This window comes from Alosa sapidissima, chromosome 14 (genome assembly GCF_018492685.1).
Source record: "Alosa sapidissima isolate fAloSap1 chromosome 14, fAloSap1.pri, whole genome shotgun sequence".
Taxonomy (NCBI): Eukaryota; Metazoa; Chordata; class Actinopteri; order Clupeiformes; family Clupeidae; genus Alosa; species Alosa sapidissima.
In genome coordinates, this window is record NC_055970.1 from 5,137,497 (window position 1) to 5,157,403 (window position 19,907).

The 19,907-nt window shown below is 39.6% G+C and overlaps 1 protein-coding gene across 3 annotated transcripts; it reads right to left on the reverse strand.

The window, feature by feature from the left end:
• Positions 1–14,141: 14,141 nt before the first annotated feature.
• On the reverse strand, positions 14,142–19,810 carry zmp:0000001006 (uncharacterized protein LOC100002840 homolog). Of its 3 annotated transcripts, none has more exons than XM_042062444.1 (4): positions 19,731–19,810; positions 15,715–15,984; positions 15,340–15,612; positions 14,142–15,087 (listed from the first exon to the last, which is right to left on the reverse strand). In XM_042062444.1, exons 2-4 carry the CDS (start codon positions 15,887–15,889, stop codon positions 14,864–14,866), a joined length of 672 nt encoding a protein of 223 aa, XP_041918378.1. In that variant the 5' UTR covers positions 15,890–15,984; positions 19,731–19,810; the 3' UTR covers positions 14,142–14,863. The 3 variants fall into 3 exon arrangements, with proteins under 3 accessions (XP_041918378.1, XP_041918376.1, XP_041918377.1); XM_042062442.1 differs by having other exon boundaries at positions 19,600–19,810; XM_042062443.1 differs by lacking the exon at positions 19,731–19,810 and adding an exon at positions 16,142–17,326.
• Between the last annotated feature and the right edge of the window lie 97 nt (positions 19,811–19,907).

The window sequence follows — 19,907 nt, forward strand, 5'->3', positions numbered from 1 at the left end:
CCCAGGACGTCAGCATCTACTCATCACCTCTCACTAGCACTGGTCAACAACAACACAGGAATACATATGGGTACAAACCAAGCTGGCAAGCAACAAACCACAGCAAGATTCTATCATCTGCAGGTCATTAACTGAACTTACTTATACTTGTTCCAAATTATACCAAGATCCACGCACAGCCTGGTTAGGTGCAGGTAGATTGCAGGAACATACTTAAATAGCAAAAATTGGAATAGTTCTACCGCACACTGTTGACGTTTACTTGATTTTATTCAGAGCGAACAATGCGTTTCGCATACAGCGTACTCAGGTTCGCTCAGGTATGGTCATTAAGGTCTCTTGATCACAAACACAAAAACTAAAAACTGCCTCAAGTATCCCTCACAATGTATTTTATTTGTAAATTAGAGAAATTATCTTACCATTATGAAATTATACATTTACCAAGGTATAAATTCTTAGTATTCCTAATACTTAATATTTACTGTACTGTTAAATGTATATAGACCCCCCCCCCCCTTTAATTCTGTCAAACCATAGGGTTTCCTTTGCTTCCAGGACCTTTCTGTTGTATGTTCATGTAAGTTGAGAGACAGCCAATGCTAGATTAGTGTCAGGATTCATCATGTATCTGTTTGTTTAGCTTTGTCACTGAAAATGAATTCAAGCTTTTTTTTTTTTACTTTTACTTCTATAGTGATGTCAAGAAAAATAGTTTTATTTATATGGCACTATATGTCTATCCCTGACTGTTTTGGGGTTTAGGGGTTCTGTTCAGTATTATTGTTTTTCATTTATCCCTTTTGTGTGAATAAATTATCACAATTCCAAATGCTCCTTCTTGAATCATGCAATATTGACAACCATTCTTGCTTCCATGCATCTGCAAAATATTGAACGTGGTAAGGCTTCTCAACATCTAACATACGTAGGCTAATAAAGTCATGACAGTGGACAGTTTACCAATGGAAAAACTTAATTCAGTTCTTGAATGACTGAGTGTCAATTAAATGAGTGTCAATAGACAGATATCTATAGCTGCTGTGTCCATACACCTAACTGATACATTTCATAGTACATCTAATCAATGTGGTTTGCTGTAGGATGGGTAAGCTACATTTGACTATGCCTTAATTTCATATCTGGCTGTAGCACCCCAGAAAACTGAACACTGGGATGGTAATAGTGTAGTTCTACAGGTTACTGGGGACTTTTACTTATCAAGGTGTAGCGGTGCCATCCTACTTGTCACTTTGTGGATTAGAGTGTGTTAAAGTAGGGGATACATTGTCTGTCAGCAGCATAAAAATGGGATTTCCGAAAGCTTTTACATTATCAGTTATATACACACATGAGAATATGTATTAAATTGATTATGCAAATAAGCCATTAATCCAAAAATTCTGACCATCAATAAATGTGGACAGTTTTTTTTATATAATTTTGATAAATACTGTGTCTCTATGCAGATTACAAAGCAGTCAGCATCCTCGCCTACACTAGGTTGACAAGCAGGGACTCCGTGGACACGAAGTGCTGGTCCACTGAGAACACTTTTCTGCTTCGGCAGAGCGCCTGGCATTGATAGGCTTTTCTTTACAGAAAACGCTGAAGACATGTATTATGTGTCAGAGGTCACCAACAACTTTCCACACCAACAGGACTATCTGGACAAGTTGATCAAGCAGACTAATGGTGCCAAGCCACCTAAACGTTGAGTACTGTTTCAATGTTGGTTATCCTACCATCTTGAGTTTGGAATCTGTTACTGTCTGTTGCGGGTACCTTGTGTTCTAGTAAGAATTCAATCAGGAAGTATTTACACACTACACCAACCCTCCTGGTGCCCGATAGTGTATGGTCAAAAAGTGTGTATTGCCAACAGGATAATTAGCTTGAGGTAATTTTTTTATGAATCAGCTTTGAAAGATTGACTTTACATCTTTATGCTTTTAAGTCATGCTGAAGTTCCGTTCCTCCCTATACATTAAGTCAGACTTGGGAATGAGCATTCATTGAGAACAAATCTGATCTCTATATCTCCAGGGTAGAAGCCAGTGGCATAGCAGTAGAGATAGTTAGGACTTTCTGGCTTTGCAGGAAAATGCAGCTGCATTAAATGAAGGGCTTACTGTTTGCATAAAGAGAAAAATAAAAAAAAGTTAGTATGCCTTAATATATTAACATCCTACCCCTTCCCAGATAGGTGTATGCGTGCTGTCAACCACAGCCATGTTCAATCTAAAATAACTGTCTGGCTATGAGTATACCTCACTAGTTACACTGTTATTCTAAAGATTAGCCAGTAGATGGCACTGTCACACAGCTGAAATAAGTACAGGGCTGTACATTTATTTGAACAAAGAAAATATTTGTTAATGTGGCCTCTTTCTTTCTCTTTCACATACCACACACACTCAACACGCATATGTGCGCACACACATGCACACATGCACAGGTACACACACCATTCCTGAAGCAATCAAAGCGGCACTGGTGCCCACATGGGATGTGTGTTAAGCTTCCTGTTGTACTCATTGTACACTCATGACTGTATGGCAACTCACACCTCAAACACCATCATTAAGTTTGCTGATGACACCACCATAATTGGCTGCATCACAAGTGACAATGAGTCTGCTTACAGAGCAGAGGTGGCAACCCTGACATCTTGGTGCCAGGACAAACACCTGCTGCTCAACGTCAGCAAAGCAAGGAGCGGACAGTAGACTACAGAGTGCTTCAGATTCCTTAGAATTAACATCAGCGAGGATCTGAGCTGGTCACACCGTATGGTCACAAAGGCAGCAAGACTTCTGCCGCTTCGGAAGTTTGGTATGGTCGGCGAAATACTTACCATCTTCTACCACTATAGCATTGGGAGTATCCTGACTGGCAACATCACAGCATGATACACAAAGCTCTGCAAAGGGTGGTCAGCTCAGTGCAGCACATTACAAGGACTGAGTTACCAACTATTCAGGACCTTTACAGCCAGCACTGCACAGGAAAGACAGTCCCCCCCTACCATCTGGTAGAAGGTACAAGAGTATTTTTAAATTACTACTATTTAATGTATTTTTTGAAGTTGAGCTGGATATTTTGGAAATGTTACAATCTGGTTTCCGAAAGTATCACAGCACTGATGAGGGTTACCAACCTTTTAAGAATGGGATCTTAGTCAGCCTTTGATACAAGTGTTCACAATGCATCTTTATCTTTCGCCCTGTGCATTGTGCAGTAAACTAACTTTACTAATTACTTGATTTTCTAAGATGGTTAGATTGCAAGTTACATTCAGTAGCTGCCAACAACACACCCGCTGCCTCAAAAATAAAAATGACAACCGGTTTTGCCAATGCTCACTTTATTTGAAGTGCATTTTAACAGTATATAGGCCTATAGATAGTAATTGTGATAATAAAATATATGTACATTTTGGTAGTTTGTGAGAAAGCCTGTGATAGGAGAGACAAAGTGATGACATCAAGTGTTGACTCCCCCTAACCCCATTTTTACTTTCCCTCGCTTTGCAGTCATTGCTGTAGCCTCTCGCTAAACTTTGAATAATGATGTACCTATTTCCTGTGCGCGTAAATGCCGAAAGTAAGTTACCTACCATACTTCACCATTAGGTCACAGAAATGTTAACTTGTTGTACAATATTAGTTTCAACCATGATCCATATTCTGTGTTCTCATGGCTAGTCTGGCTAGTCTAGTTAATTAACATGTTAGTTTACTACTTAACCTACTAAATCACCATTTTCCATGTGTTGAAGTATACTAGTAATGCCTGTTAACATTGGCATTAACTGTATTGCATTAATATGCTTAATAGCGTAGCAATTGCAAGTTAATAATTTAGTAGGCTACCTACCTCACGTTCACGAATTTACTAGCAGTCTGGTCATTCCTTATACACTGATGCCATCTAGTGACAATTCACTGTAACTGTAATGGTAATTGGAAATCTCATGCACAACATTAACTAGTACCCACTGTATGCACACATGTGCATAAACATATACACACATGTACATAAACATATACACACGCACACACACGTGACCCCTAGGGGGGGCTTTGTCACAGGTTGAAAACCAACATTCTGAGATTTAGATGTTACAAGCAGGCTATCCTAATAAAGGGACATAAAATGGAGAGAGAGGTGCTGGAGTATTATAAAAGTAAACAAACAGTTTATTTTATTCTTCTTCACAAGTTAGATGTACACGTTAAAAACAGACATTAGGCCTCTGGGCAACAAACTCAGGCAACAAACTCAGGGACAGCAATGCTTACTAATTATTCTTTATTTTTAAATGATTTTACCTTGTGTTTTATGTTTTCTTTTTATTATGATCTTTACCTTTGAACTATTCTTCGACTATATTGCCCTTCTATGCCTTTATTTGTTATTATTGTTTGGTTTTGTTTATGTAAAGCACATTGAATGACCTCTGTATGAAATGTGCTATATAAATAAACTTGACTTGACTAGAATGTGCAAAATCAAGGTGTTTGAATAAATAGCACTCAATTAAGATTCAGCAAGACTCAATAAGCAAACACAGAATATATAGGGCACATCACAGGTCACACACAGAAAATCATTTACACTCAGCAATCCAGTGACCACACAACAAGATTGTTACCCCTCCAGAATATTGCACTAACCCAATGGCCTAGAATACAAACAACAACATACAACATACAGTACAAACATGAAACATACAGCAACACACACAAGAGAGGGGCTGATGGGCAACACGGTGGGCCTCCCTCCCACACACCGGCTCACACACAACTGAATACTAAAAAACAGGGCACAGGAAAAACAGTGGCCAAGGTGGCGTACGACGGTCCTCCTGTATGAACGCAGGCCGCGGCATCTAGCCAGGAGTTTGTTTAGTTGTAATTCTGTAGCGATCACTTAATGCCGTCTGGTTTTTACTCATACATACCCAGGCCAAGATTCTCGGCACAACAAACAGCACTCAGCAAGATCGTAGTGGTCACACTCTAAACCGGTGAATTTTCGTTGAAACACGCAGACACAAGAGTCCAAGAAACCGAAAGTCTGGGTAGCGAAACACACTAATGAGACACCGGCAGTTTGCTGGATTTAAAGGTGCAGCGCCAAGCGGCCACCACCTGATTCAATCAAGGCACAATTCCTGCTGCCTACGTCCTATCTGCTACACATACATTCACAGTAATCATACGTATGACACATACACACACACAGTGTGTCCCACAGAATTGAATTCTATTTGTGGTGGTAGATTTGCAGAATTAACTTGTTAACAGTTTTGCAACAGTTTTTAACAAATTAACACAGTGTGGTTATGTAGATTTAAGCACAATTTAGCCAGTCAACTTTTATGCCAACAACTGCAGGATTGTTAATGTTTTCTTTAAACGTGCATATAGGTTTCTTAAAGCCAAGGAGAGGCTGCGCAAAGGTGCACATAGCTCTACAATGAATAGTTCCATCCAATGTAAACAGTACAACATGGGAAATCATTGTGTGGTGGTCAGTATTGATATTGTGGTGGGCCGCCACAAATAAGTCAATGTATGGGAAACACTGCACAGAGAAGACATTATGTATGCATACATGCACATGCACACACACAGGCACACACACAAGCACGCACACACACACACACACATAAACACGTATACGCACACATGCACACAATTCAAGAATTTCTCAGAATTATGAACAGGCAAGATGGGGGTGGGGTTGTATAAAATGAATTTTACATGTGAAATCTATGAACTAATCATGTTTTGGTACTTGTTGTCTAGCAGATACCAGTGAGAATTGAGTGTGCATAATGCAATTCAGTGAGACAGTTATAATCATATACATGTATGCCTTTTACCTTTTGTTTTTAGCCAGCAGCCAGACCAGACTACCCTGACTTTGCTGAATTACTGAAGCTAAGCAGGCTTAGTACTTGGATAATAAACCTCTTTGAAAGAGTAGGTTCCTGCTGGAAGTGGTGTTGGTGGCTGGCCAATAGGTGGCACTCTTCCCTGTGGCCAAAAGCCACCAAACAAATATCAATCACAATGCCCTTATGCAGTGACAGGTGGGGTATACTACGAAGCACGTTAGACATATCCAGGTTATGTAGACATATCGAGGCTTCACAAAGCTTTGACTCAGGAGTATACGTTAAGTGATACTACGATAGCAGTTATGTGATATATTTGTCAAACTAGGCTTTCAGCTCAGATCTGTGCGCGTTCTCGGTGTTGGGATGACTTGAGCTGTGTGAAATCTGCGGATTCCATCTTGGTCTGATCGTACTGTCAGGGTGGTCAGAGGAATTAAACGCAGATTACGTAATATCTTACAGTCTTGGTTTATTGGAGTGAAAAATATAAAAAATCCACAAACTTAATCATCAACAAAAAACAGGCTCTTGATAACAAAAAGACCTCTCAGGCGGGATAAGTTCAAACATAAACAGAGCACAAAAAACTGAAAAGTCAATGCAGGTGGGAAGGTAAATTGGGAGATAATAGGCAAGACAGGAAACAGACCAAATAAGGACAAGGGTGTGGCAACAGGAAAAAACTGAAATGTGAAACAAAAAACATAGAGCAACACCAGAGGGAGCCAAAAACAACCAGTCCTATAGGCTCCCTGACATAAAATTGTGGTCAATTTGTGGAAAAACACTTAAGATACGTTAAAACAAACTGAATATGAGCTGCTAACTGACATTTTAAACTAAACGCTCACACGCGACTGAACGAGGGGAGGCAGCGCGACCCCATGCGTATGTCGTGTTGTGCAAGTGGATCGGTACCGTTAAACGTCCCACATACTCGACGCACCCGACCAGTAGCGCGACAATGTGACGTCACAGAAGCGCTGTAACCATTTTTACTCGCGCGTGGTGGTCGTGACACTAGTTGCAATATTCTCCTGGTTGCTACTATTCACAACTACCATCATCATTATCATCTAGTTGGGGGGCAGCCGTGGCCTACTGGTTAGCACTTCGGACCTGTAACCGGAGGGTTGCCGATTTAGAACCCGCCCTTGATCAAGGCACCTAACCCCTCACTGCTCCCTGAGCGCCGCTGTTGATGCAGGCAGCTCACTGCGCAGGGATTAGTGTGTGCTTCACCTCACTGTGTGTACACTGTGTGCTGTGTGTGTTTCACTAATTCACGGATTGTAAGTAAGTATATATACTCTTTTGATCCTGTGAGAGAAAGATTGGGATAAATGCAGAGACCAAATTTCCCTCAAGGGATCAAAAGAGTATAAATACTTATACTTAGTTTCCAAGGTGTGTGCACAGGTAGATAGATAGATAGATAGATGGATGTATAGATAGATAGGCCTACTTTAGTCATCCCGAGGGAAATTTTAATAATTTAAACAGTTTAGTTTGCTGGCTAGCTAGCTAGCAGCTGGCTGAGTTTGTGTAATTTCCTGAAGTGGAAAGAGATTTTGTTCAGGCCTTAATAGATATCCTTTGTTTGAAAATAAATAGTTTCTATTCTTTCCTATTAATTCCATGTGTTGCAACTCTCACTGGTAACTTTGTTAACTTATCCAGCAAACTATTAAAAATTCACGACTGTAACAAAACACTGCAACTCTCGCTTGCCCTCAAACTAGTCCATCTTCCTGTTTCCGCCTTGTCGTGCTCGTCTGAAAAAAAATTAGTGGTGCGCTACCCATAGACAGTAAAAGAAATGGACGAACAGACTCCGTCGTTTTCAATGGGAGGGCACTGAGTCAAATAGAACGATTTTTCAGTTGGTCCCCCCAGTACTGCGCAGACTCACACTTAACTTCGTGACGTTAGCCATCGAACTGAATCTTGTAACTCATATGATAGATACACAGAAATTCTTCTCACACTTCCTTCGCCTTCAAAGTCATCAAAGTTAAACATTTATTTATGTATTATTATTAATATCATCCTCACCAAGTCGTGTTAATGTTGAAGCTACCATACATGATCATCTTCAAAAACAGTCAACAAAACAAAAAAGTTATAGCCTTGAAGCTAATCTTCTTTCCACTTTTCCGACCTACGGTCAATCCATCGAAAACCTCTGTAATGATTAGTGCCGTTTTTAAAAAAATTAGGTTTACTTTTTTATTAAGTTGCCTCTGTGTAATGCTTTACCTTAACATACGGTCATGTATGCTAGGTTTTGCTTATGAGTTACCGGCATAGACAGTAAGGTGGACTGAGCTTCTTATCCAAACAATACGGTTATCTCCCTACGGCACGAAAGAGAGATTACGTCAAAGCTAGCTTCCCTCCAACCGAACAAGCTTAATATTTCAGTCTCATGCAATTCCGTGTGCCACCGCCAGTCGATTTATCAGGTCTTTCGTAATAGCAAAGATTCTAGAACAGAGCTCTGTTCTAGAATCTTTGGTAATAGTTTCCCGGTTTCTTTTGTTTTGTTTTCTTTTGTTACCATAACAACGTATGCTAATCCTTACGGTACATATCCATGAACCAAAGATTCTAGAACAGAGCTCTGTTCTAGAATCTTTGCCATGAACTGTTTATTTCTATGAGTGGTAGCCATGGCGAACATTTTGGATAGTGAGGTAAGACTTTTCATCATCGAAAAACTTCGATTTGCCACAAACTTGCTGAACACAGATCACACGAATGATGCGCTACGTTTTCACATCGACTGGCTTCAAAGACCTGATAAATCGACTCAGATTCAGTGGAGGGGGGGCGGGGGGACAGAGCATGAATGACAGGTGACAGTACAACCTAAACACCAAAGTCCAAAGTAAAAGCGTTCGAATTAAATGGTGGTGCACGGAATTGCTTACATGACATTTTACTTTGTAATTTACTTTTTATTTATTTTTTGTTACTTTGACCTTTCATAACCCTCTGGTTACAAGTCCAAAGCATTAACCAGTAGGCCACAGCTGCCCCTTTAGTGGAAGCCTTGAACATTTCCTGATGTTGATGACGGTAAAGAAAGTTGTGAACGTGGATGTTGGTTTCACTGGTGTGTTTCCATAAGGTGATTCTTCTTGAGGAGGCTTGGAGTGAACTCTTCCTGCTGTGTGCCATCCAGTGGTCACTGCCACTGGAGAGCTGCCCTCTACTCTCACTGCCGGATCTGGCTCCCAGCATGTCTTGCAAGACCACGCTACCTGGCGTGGATGTGCGTTTGCTCCAGGAAATCTTCAGCCGCTTCCTTGATCCCTGACAGTGTTGCGCGGTCCGCCCTAAATTAAGCGATCGCCTTCATAAAAAATATTTTAATGATATTGGGGTCATTTGCGGGCGGGTCAGTTCAAATTAATTAAATATATATATATATTTTTTTAAATACTTAAAGTATCACGAGAAGGCTAACATCAATATTTAACTCAAACTTTAACTTAAAATAATTGCTTTTCAAATATATCATTGGTTGCAGCATACTTGCCACATAGTCAAGTCAGGTCAGTTTTATTTGTATAGCGCATTTCATATGCACAGAGCGCTACTTGCCACATAGACAAGTCAGGTCAGTTTTATTTGTATAGCGCATTTCATATGCACAGAGCGCTACTTGCCACATAGACAAGTCAGGTCAGTTTTATTTGTATAGCGCATTTCATATGCACAGAGCGCTACTTGCCACATAGACAAGTCAGGTCAGTTTTATTTGTATAGCGCATTTCATATGCACAGAGCGCTACTTGCCACATAGGCTACCTGTGTGAGGATGAAGATGGAGATGGTAGAGAAGCTGGAGACACGAGAAGTTACAATTCCCTCCAGGAAAAAGATATATGGGAAATATTTGGAAAGGTTCTTAAAGAAGATGAGTAGTGCAAGTTATATTCTATGCACTTCTTGTGAAGCTAAAAGTAGGCTATGACAGCCACAAAACAGGCATGACTCGTCACAAACAAGGCAAGCCCTCCCAGCCAAACCGAGTAAGTGCATTTCCCAGACCTCAAGCAAGCAATTGCTTCATATTATACACTGACCTGGAACAGCTTTTTAGACTAGGCACAAGTCGCTCAGTAAAATAATACTGATAGCCTAGCCTACTTTACCACCTGCCCACGTTAAACTTTTAGCCTACAGCCGTGAGCATTTGATAAGGGATGTCATGGGTAAAGGGCGCCTGGAGGAATAAATGTAATGTTACACAGACTACAGACAGCCATATCTATGTATAGGTCATGCCATGGTAGGTTCGCGCATTGCCTATGCGTATAAAAGTTACCTTAGTTCGTTGTGTCTGTAACTTTAAACGGTGTACCTGTATCGTAAATCCTCAAATTTTCGCCGGGATTCTATTTATAGCCGGGCCTCAGATAATTATTTGGACAAATAAAGGCCGGCCCCCAAATATAAGCCGGGGTAATAATTGCCTACCAGTAGGGCTATCAGTCACTAGCACTAGAAGACATTGTTTTGATTTAACTCAATGAAATAAAACCTCTTCTAAATATTTTATATTATTGGTTGGTTTAATAGGCCGCCGGCCTCAAAGTTGCAAGCCTACTGTTGCCAATGAAAATTCTCCAACACATCGCTCTCAGCTACCAGTCGGTTGCTGCCAGAAGCTAAAGCAGTTACTAAGCCTACTACATTTAAACACAATGTTGCCGCGAAGCATTCCAGCCTAAGGATTTAATAAAAAAGTAGGCCTAAATCAAGCATTATTAAAAATAACTCAATTTATGCTACTTGGCTATAAGATTTCCATTAAAGCACAGCACACGTTCAATGAAATGAAAGCGGCTGCCTTGTCCCGCAGGTAGAAATCCGACACTCTTTCAACTACATGAAACTTAATAGTGAACCATCAAATACCCCCCCAGATTTCAGTGTCTATCAGTCCCAACATTTAGCAATATCAAACAGTCCAAAAGTAAATTTAATCCCAAACCAAAACAAAAATCTTCTGCTTTTAATAGCCTGTAGCCGCTCCAAATGAAACGCATGTCTCACAATAAAACATGTTAGAAAAAATATATCCTTAACTTGCTGTTATCTACGCTAATTTGTTATTGTTCATGAAGGTGTGTCTGGCAAGTTGTTATTTTTATGAGTAGCCTTTTAGCCTAGGCCTACTTTATTTCTAAGAATAAAATTGTAAAACAGAAGCCTAATACAGTAAAGAATAAGGGCCTGCCTCGAATATAAGCCTGCCCCAAATAAAGACCTGTGCTTTGCGCAGCCTAAGTAAAAAAAGACCCAGGTCACAATTTGAGGATTTACAGTATGTGCTTTAACTTCAGTAAACCTTTGTGCTTCATTCAGCATTATAAACCAGTTCTTATGCTTTGACGTTTTGACCAGCAATGTACTTTATCTCTCTTGCCTACCTTGCTGCCTCCACCAGCTAATCCGTAGCTGGTTGCATGCGTGCTTGCACTCTTATTCTCAGTCTGTGCAAACATTATATCCCACATGCTGTGTGTTCTGCTTCAGAAATGGCCTACTGTCACACTGCATGGTGACTAGGCTATAACCAAAGATTTTGTAAATAAGCGGGTCAGATCGCGGGTCGGGTATAATTTTGTCTTAATTAATATTCGTGGTCCGAGTTGCAGTCGGGTTTATTAAAATATCGGGCGAGCTCAGGCCGCTTGTGACCAGACCTGCGCACCACTGATCCCTGACCGCACTGAGCTGACCTGCCTCAAAGCAATCGTCCTGTTCAAGCCAGGTGGGGCATGGTTGTAGTTAGAAATAAGAAGGATTTTTCATTTAAATAAGTGCAATGTTTAGATTGTGGTCAATAATGGTTAAAAAGTAACAGTATAGGTGAAGTAGATATGCATGTTTGTAGACATGATTTGTGAGGACCAGAAATAAAATGTTATCATCATATGATTAGATCAGAAAAGCTCATATTCAATATGTGTTGCCCTCTTAATAAGTTTATTTTGTCTCCCTTCCCTGTCTCTGCCTCTGATCGAGGTCTAGCTCAAGGTCGAGGTCTAAAGGATCCTGATCAGGTGGAGAACTTGCAGGACCAATCACAAGTGATGCTTGGCTAGTACATCCGTGCACATTACCCAGGCCAACCTGCCAGGTATATTGTGCTCTCACACACACACACACACACACACACACACACAGGTTGACATTGACAAATAAGACTTTTAAAAATGTGTTGAAAATGGACAGAATACATTTTTTGAAGTTGTAAGAGTGTGTTCAAACAAGTCTTAATGGCTGCACAACATTTTCAGGGGTTTTAATACATTTCTAGACTGTATTTGCAATTTCACAACTCAAAAAATGTTGGATGGCGCAACCAAAAGTTTACCTGAGAGTGTCTACAGTGCTTAACACATTATTATTTTGTAGTTGACCTTGGTATTAAAAGTAACTTATGAATACTTTATTGTAGAGGGTGGGTATTTTGGTTTTCCAACAGCCATTTATGTCAAATATATACTTTACGATACTTTACGAATTAAAAAAAGTATATTGTTAAATAGAATAATTAGGTACCACATTTTGTAACACATATGTAACACATTTTTCAACTATTTGTTCACTTTAATTTACTATTTATTGGTTTAAATTAGTATTTTACCTGGTTGCACCACCTGACGATGCGGTTGTGCCACCTATTTTTTTTTAGTTTACATTGGTTGTACCATCTGACATGTAAACTGTACAAGTCCAACTAGCTATTTTTTCAATATTTGAGATAGATTTACAAACTTTTCACTCATAAGTAAAGGTCACTTGGGACTCTTGATGAGGCAATATACAATATAAACATTCTATGAATGCGGTTTAGCTTTGTCAAACTATGTGGTTTCTTTATCTCTACTTTTATGCTGTATGTTTATAAGTTGACAGGCCCACACTGTTAGATTTGTGTCAGGATTCTTTATGTATCTGTTTGCTTTACTTTGTCCCTGAACATTACTTTAAGCTTCTTTTTTTGACTTTGGGGGATTTACTGATTGATAATTGTAAAAAGATGTATTAATCTTTTACTTCAATAGTGTGATGTGCCACCTCAGCAGCACATCGCACTATGATTCTTGGATTATTATTTAATTAATGATGTATGTTGTGTAGGGCTGTAACGATATACGATTCGAACCCGAAATCGCGACATTCATATCCACGATGCTGTGTCGCGGTGTGAAAAGGCAGAATCGCGATACACCCTTTCTAGTGTTTCACGCACTGCTTTGCAGATTACGCGGCTGCAGCAACCCACATCTCCCGCTTTACTTATCGGTAGCCTACGTTGTCCAAAAAAATAATAATAATAATTTCATACCTCTCCTTGCTTTCATTGTAGACTATGTGTGCAACTTTACCAAACAGTATAGAAGTAAGCCCCCTCTCCTTGCCCCGCTCTCTCTCGCGCTTCCTCCCTCTCCCTCTCCTGCTCAATGAACACGCGCGACTTAAAACATTCACAATCGTGAAAGCAAGGACGCATAGAAGATGACTAGCTAAATTACTATTAAATTCGCTTAGCATCATTAGCTATCATTGCTGCACATATTTGTTTAAAACTCTTGCATTGAAGTTGACTGATCATCTCAATACCAACGTTTCCCAAAAGGGCCTGTCCCAAGGAGAACAAGTATTATCTTGAAACTTAAACACACGGGGAAACTGAACAGTCCAATCAGTAGACTATGATAGGCTAAGCTAGCCAACTATGCTACTTTGTTTACAACATTTCCAGGCTTCAACCAGACAGCTGAATTAAAGAGGTAGTTGTAATAAACAATAGTAGGCCTAGGCTATAGGCTAATCTGCATAAAGTGTGCTGTCATAAATATCAGTCATTCAGAAAAATATAAAGGATATAAAATAAAATATATATTATATTGTAATCTTCTGGTGTTCTAAGGGAGACTATTAAAATGTTATTTAATAAAATGTCTAGCGCCCCCCCTCAAAAAAAAAAAAGAAAAATCGAGATTCGTATCGAACTGTGGGTCAAAAATCATGATACAAACCGAATCGTGAGGTTGTTGTATCGTTACAGCCCTAATGTTGTGTCAATTTCATTAATTATTATTTTGCCGTGTTCAATGTGTTGGGTGCGGCGTTCCTTTGCACGCAAGGAATGTTGCTTAATATTTGATCATGTGTTTTTGGGGGTATGCTATGGTAACTTTTGATGTCATGATGTTTGCTTTAGATGTCCACCAGGTAGGGGCGGTGTGCCCGTTTTGGGTGTTTAGACTTCGCTGGTGCCTAGACTTCGCCGGTTTTGGCAGAAGTAATTAATTAATTGGCCATTTAAACGCTGGCTTTTCTCTATGCAGGAGTTCAATGTTTTATGACACGCGGTAAGGGGCTGGTGTGAGTCCTGCGGTCAGGTCTGCTATATATAGTGGCATGTAGCCATAAGAGACCTTTAAATATTTGTGTCTGTTAAATGTTTTGTTTGTCTTTTTCCTTTTACTTCATGTTGGGTGCAATCGAGTGTTGGATAGGAAGTCAACTGTATTTTTGATTATTGTTTCACGTTGTAAATAAAACACCGTGGGCCCTCCTAAACCTGCTGTCTCGGGCTGATTTCTGCTTCACCACTCGGGTACTCAACCACAAATAGTGACCTCAAGAAAATTTAATTTGTGTTATTTAATATGGCACTGTATGATTACTTCTATCCTTCAATGTTTCGGGGATTGGGGGTTCTGTTCAATATTATTTGTTTTCATTTATCTTCCGTGTGTGAATAAATGCTCCTTCTTTAATATTAACCAACCAAGATCCCAAAAAGTACAAATTCAATTTGCATTGTTCCTTCAAAACTGAATTCACCAGCTCAGAGTACACTACACTCTCCAAAATATCCACAAGAGGGCCTGCTCTGAACAGCAACAGGTGTTTTGTTTATGCCACTGGGTCCTGATCCGCCTGAGGCTCGATATCCATTAGACTCACAGAAGCAGGGTTAACACTGTTATCACTAGACTGTTCCAAAGAGTCATTAAGTGAGCTCTGGGGCCTCCTCTTCATACAGGAAATAAAAGCAGTTACACCCACTGGTGTCAGGCATGCCAGAAAGAATGACAGGATGCCAACTCCAACTAAGATTCCCATTGAATACTTGTCGTCTGAAATGAACAAAGATTGTATAGATATAATATTTCATTAAAAATGTTTCACTGTACCAATGCTATTTTCACAAATTCTTAAAATACTGATTCTTCTCTGATTTATGTAGAGTTCTGGTACAATATTTTACATTTATACATGATGGCTGAGGCGTTGTATAGTACGTGTTTCTTGATTATGAGATTTTACACCCTCTAGGATGCTATTTCTTCAATGTAACCGCAAGTATTGTGTACCCAAGAACATCTTACCAAGGGTGGCCTGTAAAGTTCCTTCAATGCTGATGTGCTCTGTCTCACAGACAATGTCCTGAAGTGTCTTGTTCCCCAGAGTCAGATAACTGGTGATCTGGAATGTTCCATCTTTGCGAGGCAGAAGCCCAGTGGTTGTTCTAGCAAAGTGCACAATTTTTCCTTTATAAACCCAGCGCACGCTAATGGTGTTTGGGGAGAATCCCTGTACAGAGCACATGATGTACTCCTTACCCTCCGACTCTTCCAAAGACACTCTGACAGTGGGTTTAGCTGCAATGGGAAACAACACAGATGTTGAATGACATATACTGCAGTGCTTAAAAACGTTTGTTATCTTTCAGTGTTTAGAAGAGTCAATGAGATCAGACTTACCATCTTTGGAGAGGGAGTTGTTGGACTGCAAGAAGACCGTATTTACTGCAGAACATATCCTCATCAGTTTATATTCCTTGTCTTTGAAATAAACTTTACTTTGTCTTTCTTCTGCCATAAAATTGCCCTCATCACTTACAGCCACAACAGCCTCATTCTTCAGATCCACTTGCATAATGTCTTTAGTATTAAATCCATAACGCCAAAAGCGCCCAACCGGGCCCTGGCGATTGAAGGCACAGCCAATATACTGTTGATAGGTGAATTCATCTAAAACGAACCAATACCAATCATTACATCATAGAGGCAACATAGTTTAAAGGTACAGTCAGTAATTGCACAGGAAGGCGTGATCCTTTTTATTAGCAGACACTTTTGTCCGAAATAATTTATATTATATTTCAACCATGGACCAAAAGAAACACACCACTGAGGTAGCTCATCCCTCCAGTCAGTATTCCCAAAGAAATATCAAGCAGGGTTTTGTTTTTGTTTGGGGAACAGGCTGCCCCCACTTTGTTTGTTTCCAGTTTTCTGAGCCTGGGCTGCCTACAGAGGTTGTTTAAAGCCTACACTGTACTCACGGAATGGGCAGCTGGTGGTTGTGAGAAGATGATTGCTGAATGTGAAAATGTTTGAAATCGCTGACTGCACCTTTAAGTTGCAGTAAGTGCATAGGCGGCGCTACCAAAGGGCAAGGTCGGGCAATTGCCTTGGACCTCGGCCACCAGAAGGCCTCGTCATGTTTCCTATTTCGATTTTTTTATCATTATTATTACAATTATTATTAATTGTCATTGCACATGATCACATACCTAGCCTACACAAACAGATGCATACTGAGGCTGGGAAATTAGCACCCAGTTAAATCACGCTGATTTGAGTTAGCCTACCTTCAGAGAGCCGCCTGGCAGCATATGGCACAGCGCTTTACTTTTTTGACACTACAATTAAGAAACTGCCGCTATGCTCTCGTACCACTGCTATGATTATGTAAGTATGACTGTATAGCGAGATCTGTGGATCTGATGTATCTTTATCTGTGGATCTGATGTAGGCTAATATGCTCACGCAAATAGTTGAAGTGGCCCGCATACTATAGGCCTACTACTGCCCGCTGCATTCAACTTTCAGGGAACACGCTGCTAATTAGATGAGGCTGACGGACACAAAGTGCGGCCACCCATTGTTTTCTGTTGAATTACTCGCTAGTAGCCTAGGCCTACTCATCACACAGATATCCGAAAGCCGAAAGCGTTTTCTCAGATTTTAAACAATGGTGAAAATTAATTAAGGATTTTCAAGAAATGTAATTAGCCTACTCAGCATAGCCTACAGCTCTGCACCCATCTCAATTAATCTCTGTAGAATATCTCACAAACACTCAACACATGACAAACCATATATCAGAATAAACAGCAGACCTTACCGAACACAACAGTATAGGCTAACATAAAGTTGGATATCTGAAGAACTCATACCAATGGATTGTGTCTTAAAGGAGCCACACCACTTTTATGACTGAATTCTGTTCTGTTGACTTTGCTATAGCCTACTCTACATAATAAAAGATAGGCCAATTATGAATTCTGTCTAAAATTGGTGGGTTTAGAAAAAAGTCAGCACATTTTAATCATATCACAATAATATTGATAACCGTGATCAGTTGAAGGTGGAAAAAATATAAAATGTTCCTTTGTGATACATCGCTGGGGGTAGGGGGGTGGGGGTGGGGGTTAAAAGTATAAGTAGTGATTCAACTTCTTCTATCAAGTAAAAGTAACAAAGTACAGCCTTTGAAATGTACTTAAAGTATAAAACTAAAAAGTATGCTATCCTTGAAGGATTTTACCATTCCAGTTTAACAACTATTTCACTGTCCCTATGGCATTTCATGAAATCAAAAATAAAATCAAGCAAGCTTATTGCCTATTACCAAGTCAAGGAAGGATGAACTTGCAGAAAAACATTCTGTTAGGCCTAGTTGGAAAATTTAAGAACATTTTTATGGAGGTAAATCTGTGTCGAAAGTCTTGTGCACTTGTACATAGAATTTGTGCACTTGTACATGAAAGTCACAAATGTGTATCATGAAATCTGAAGTTGCAGATTTTTTTTTCTACCACGTAAATACAACATAGAGGTTACAAGTTCACAAATTCCTTATTACAAGTACACAAATCCCATGCTACACCTCACAAATGAGAAGTTTCCTAAGCTCAAGGTTTTGCTACTATCACAGCAGTAAATCAGTAGCAAAAGTCTTGCGTACTTGTGCAAATAATTTGTGTACTTGTACACAAAATTCACAAACGTGTGTCATGAAATTTGATGTTGCAGATTTTATTTTTTGGCCCGGCAAATACAACATAGAGGTTACAAGTCCAGAAATTCCTTATTGCAGGAACACAAATCCCATGCTACACCTCAGAAATGAGAAGTTTCCTCTGCTCATGATTTTGCTACCGTCACCTACACATCTGTGTAATATTATCTCACAAATGAATTTATTTGTCTATTTGCGTTTGGGCATTTTTGTGTGAGCACAACTCGTTAAACACAACTGCTTGAATCTGCAGCTACGAGTCTCAAGTTCTATTTTCAGCAAATAGGGGGGGGGGGGGGGGGGGGGTATAAGTAGTGGAGGTAGTAGTACGCAGGACTTTTGCTACAAATTTACTGCTGTGATAACAGCAAAACCTTGAGCGTAGAAAACTTTTCATTTGAGAGGTGTAGCATGGGATTTGTGTACCTGTAATAAGGAATTTGTGAACTTGTAACCTCTATGTTGTATTTACGTCTAGAAAAAATAGTTCTACAACTTGGCAAAGGCACGGTGCAGAATGTGCAGAAGTGAGAGCTGCTGAAAATAGAACTTGAGACTTGTACAGTAGCTGCAGATTCAAGCAGTTGTGTTTAACGAGTTGTGCTCACACAAAAATGCCCGAACGCAAATAGACAAATAAATTAATTTGTGAGATAATATTACACAGATGTGTACATGTAGGTGACGGTAGCAAAATCATGAGCAGAGGAAACTTCTCATTTGTGAGGTGTAGCATGGGATTTGTGTACCTGCAATAAGGAATTTGTGAACTTATAACCTCTACAGTATGTTGTATTTACAGGGCAGAAAAAAAATTCTGCAACTTCAGATTTGATACACATTTGTGACTTTCGTGTACAAGTGCACAAATGCTATGTACTGTACAAGTGCACAAGACTTGACACAGATTTACCTCCATACATTTCCCCACCCATTTTAAAAAGGAAAAACAAACAAAGAATAGAGTGTTTTCTCGTCTGTACCTACACGTTCTGATAAAGCTCTGAATTTGACTAGAAGTTTCATGGGCCAAACATTGTTTTGGCAGCACCAGTTGCAAAGTCAACTCCCATTTTGCATCACTAGTGTTGCCCCATCCATTTAGTGATGTTGGAAAAGCACACAATGGCCTCAAATAAAAAAAATAGTTGATAGCTGTCCTCAAATGTATTAACACAAAAGTAACTTTGAAAATGTAAGGAGTAGAAACAGTTATTTAGTGAAAATGTAGGGGGAGTATGGAAAAAGTTGTTAGAAAAATAAATACTAATAAAGTATAGATAGGCTATGCTACTTAAGTAGGCATGTACTTAAATAGCTATTTGTACTTCCTTACTTCCCACCTCTGATCATCCCTGTTCTTTTTTTGGAGAATAGTTGTTTTTCTTGATTACATGCATGCATGTTTTTTTTTTACGCAGACTTTTAAGTAGTTTCATCTAGTAACTGCATATTTTATGGTATATTTACATGTGATGAATATAAAATTGCCTATCTTTTTAGAACACCTCATATAGACTAATAATTTTTCTTACAACTAAACAAAGGCGTTGGCCTACCTCTTGCGTTAAGCGAGGACAGTCCAAGCAAAATTGCACAAAGCTGAATGATCATAGTTCCATGAAGCTACTTTTGTCTTTGGCGGAGATGTTCCTACAAAACAAAAACGAAACAAAGTTGCTTTGATTACCGATGTTGATGGCGACGTTACTGATAGGACGGGAGCTTGAAATCAAATGGAAGGAATCTTCTCGACATTAGACTGCGCGATAGGGTTAATAATGATCTGAGGCGGAGCTGTGCAACACTGTCGCACTAAATGACTAAATGTGTTGTGTTCGTGTTGCTATTTTTGAAAATAACCATC

Bases quoted from the DNA above. Each gene is read 5' to 3' on its own strand.
- zmp:0000001006 (XM_042062442.1), bottom strand. From the start codon at position 19,654: ATGATCATTCAGCTTTGTGCAATTTTGCTTGGACTGTCCTCGCTTAAC. The intron at 15,985-19,599 runs GTAGGCCAACGC...GGTTCGTTTTAG, and splicing joins GTCCTCGCTTAACGCAAGAG to ATGAATTCACCTATCAACAG. The intron at 15,088-15,339 runs GTAAGATGTTCT...TGTTCATTTCAG, and splicing joins AACTTTACAGGCCACCCTTG to ACGACAAGTATTCAATGGGA.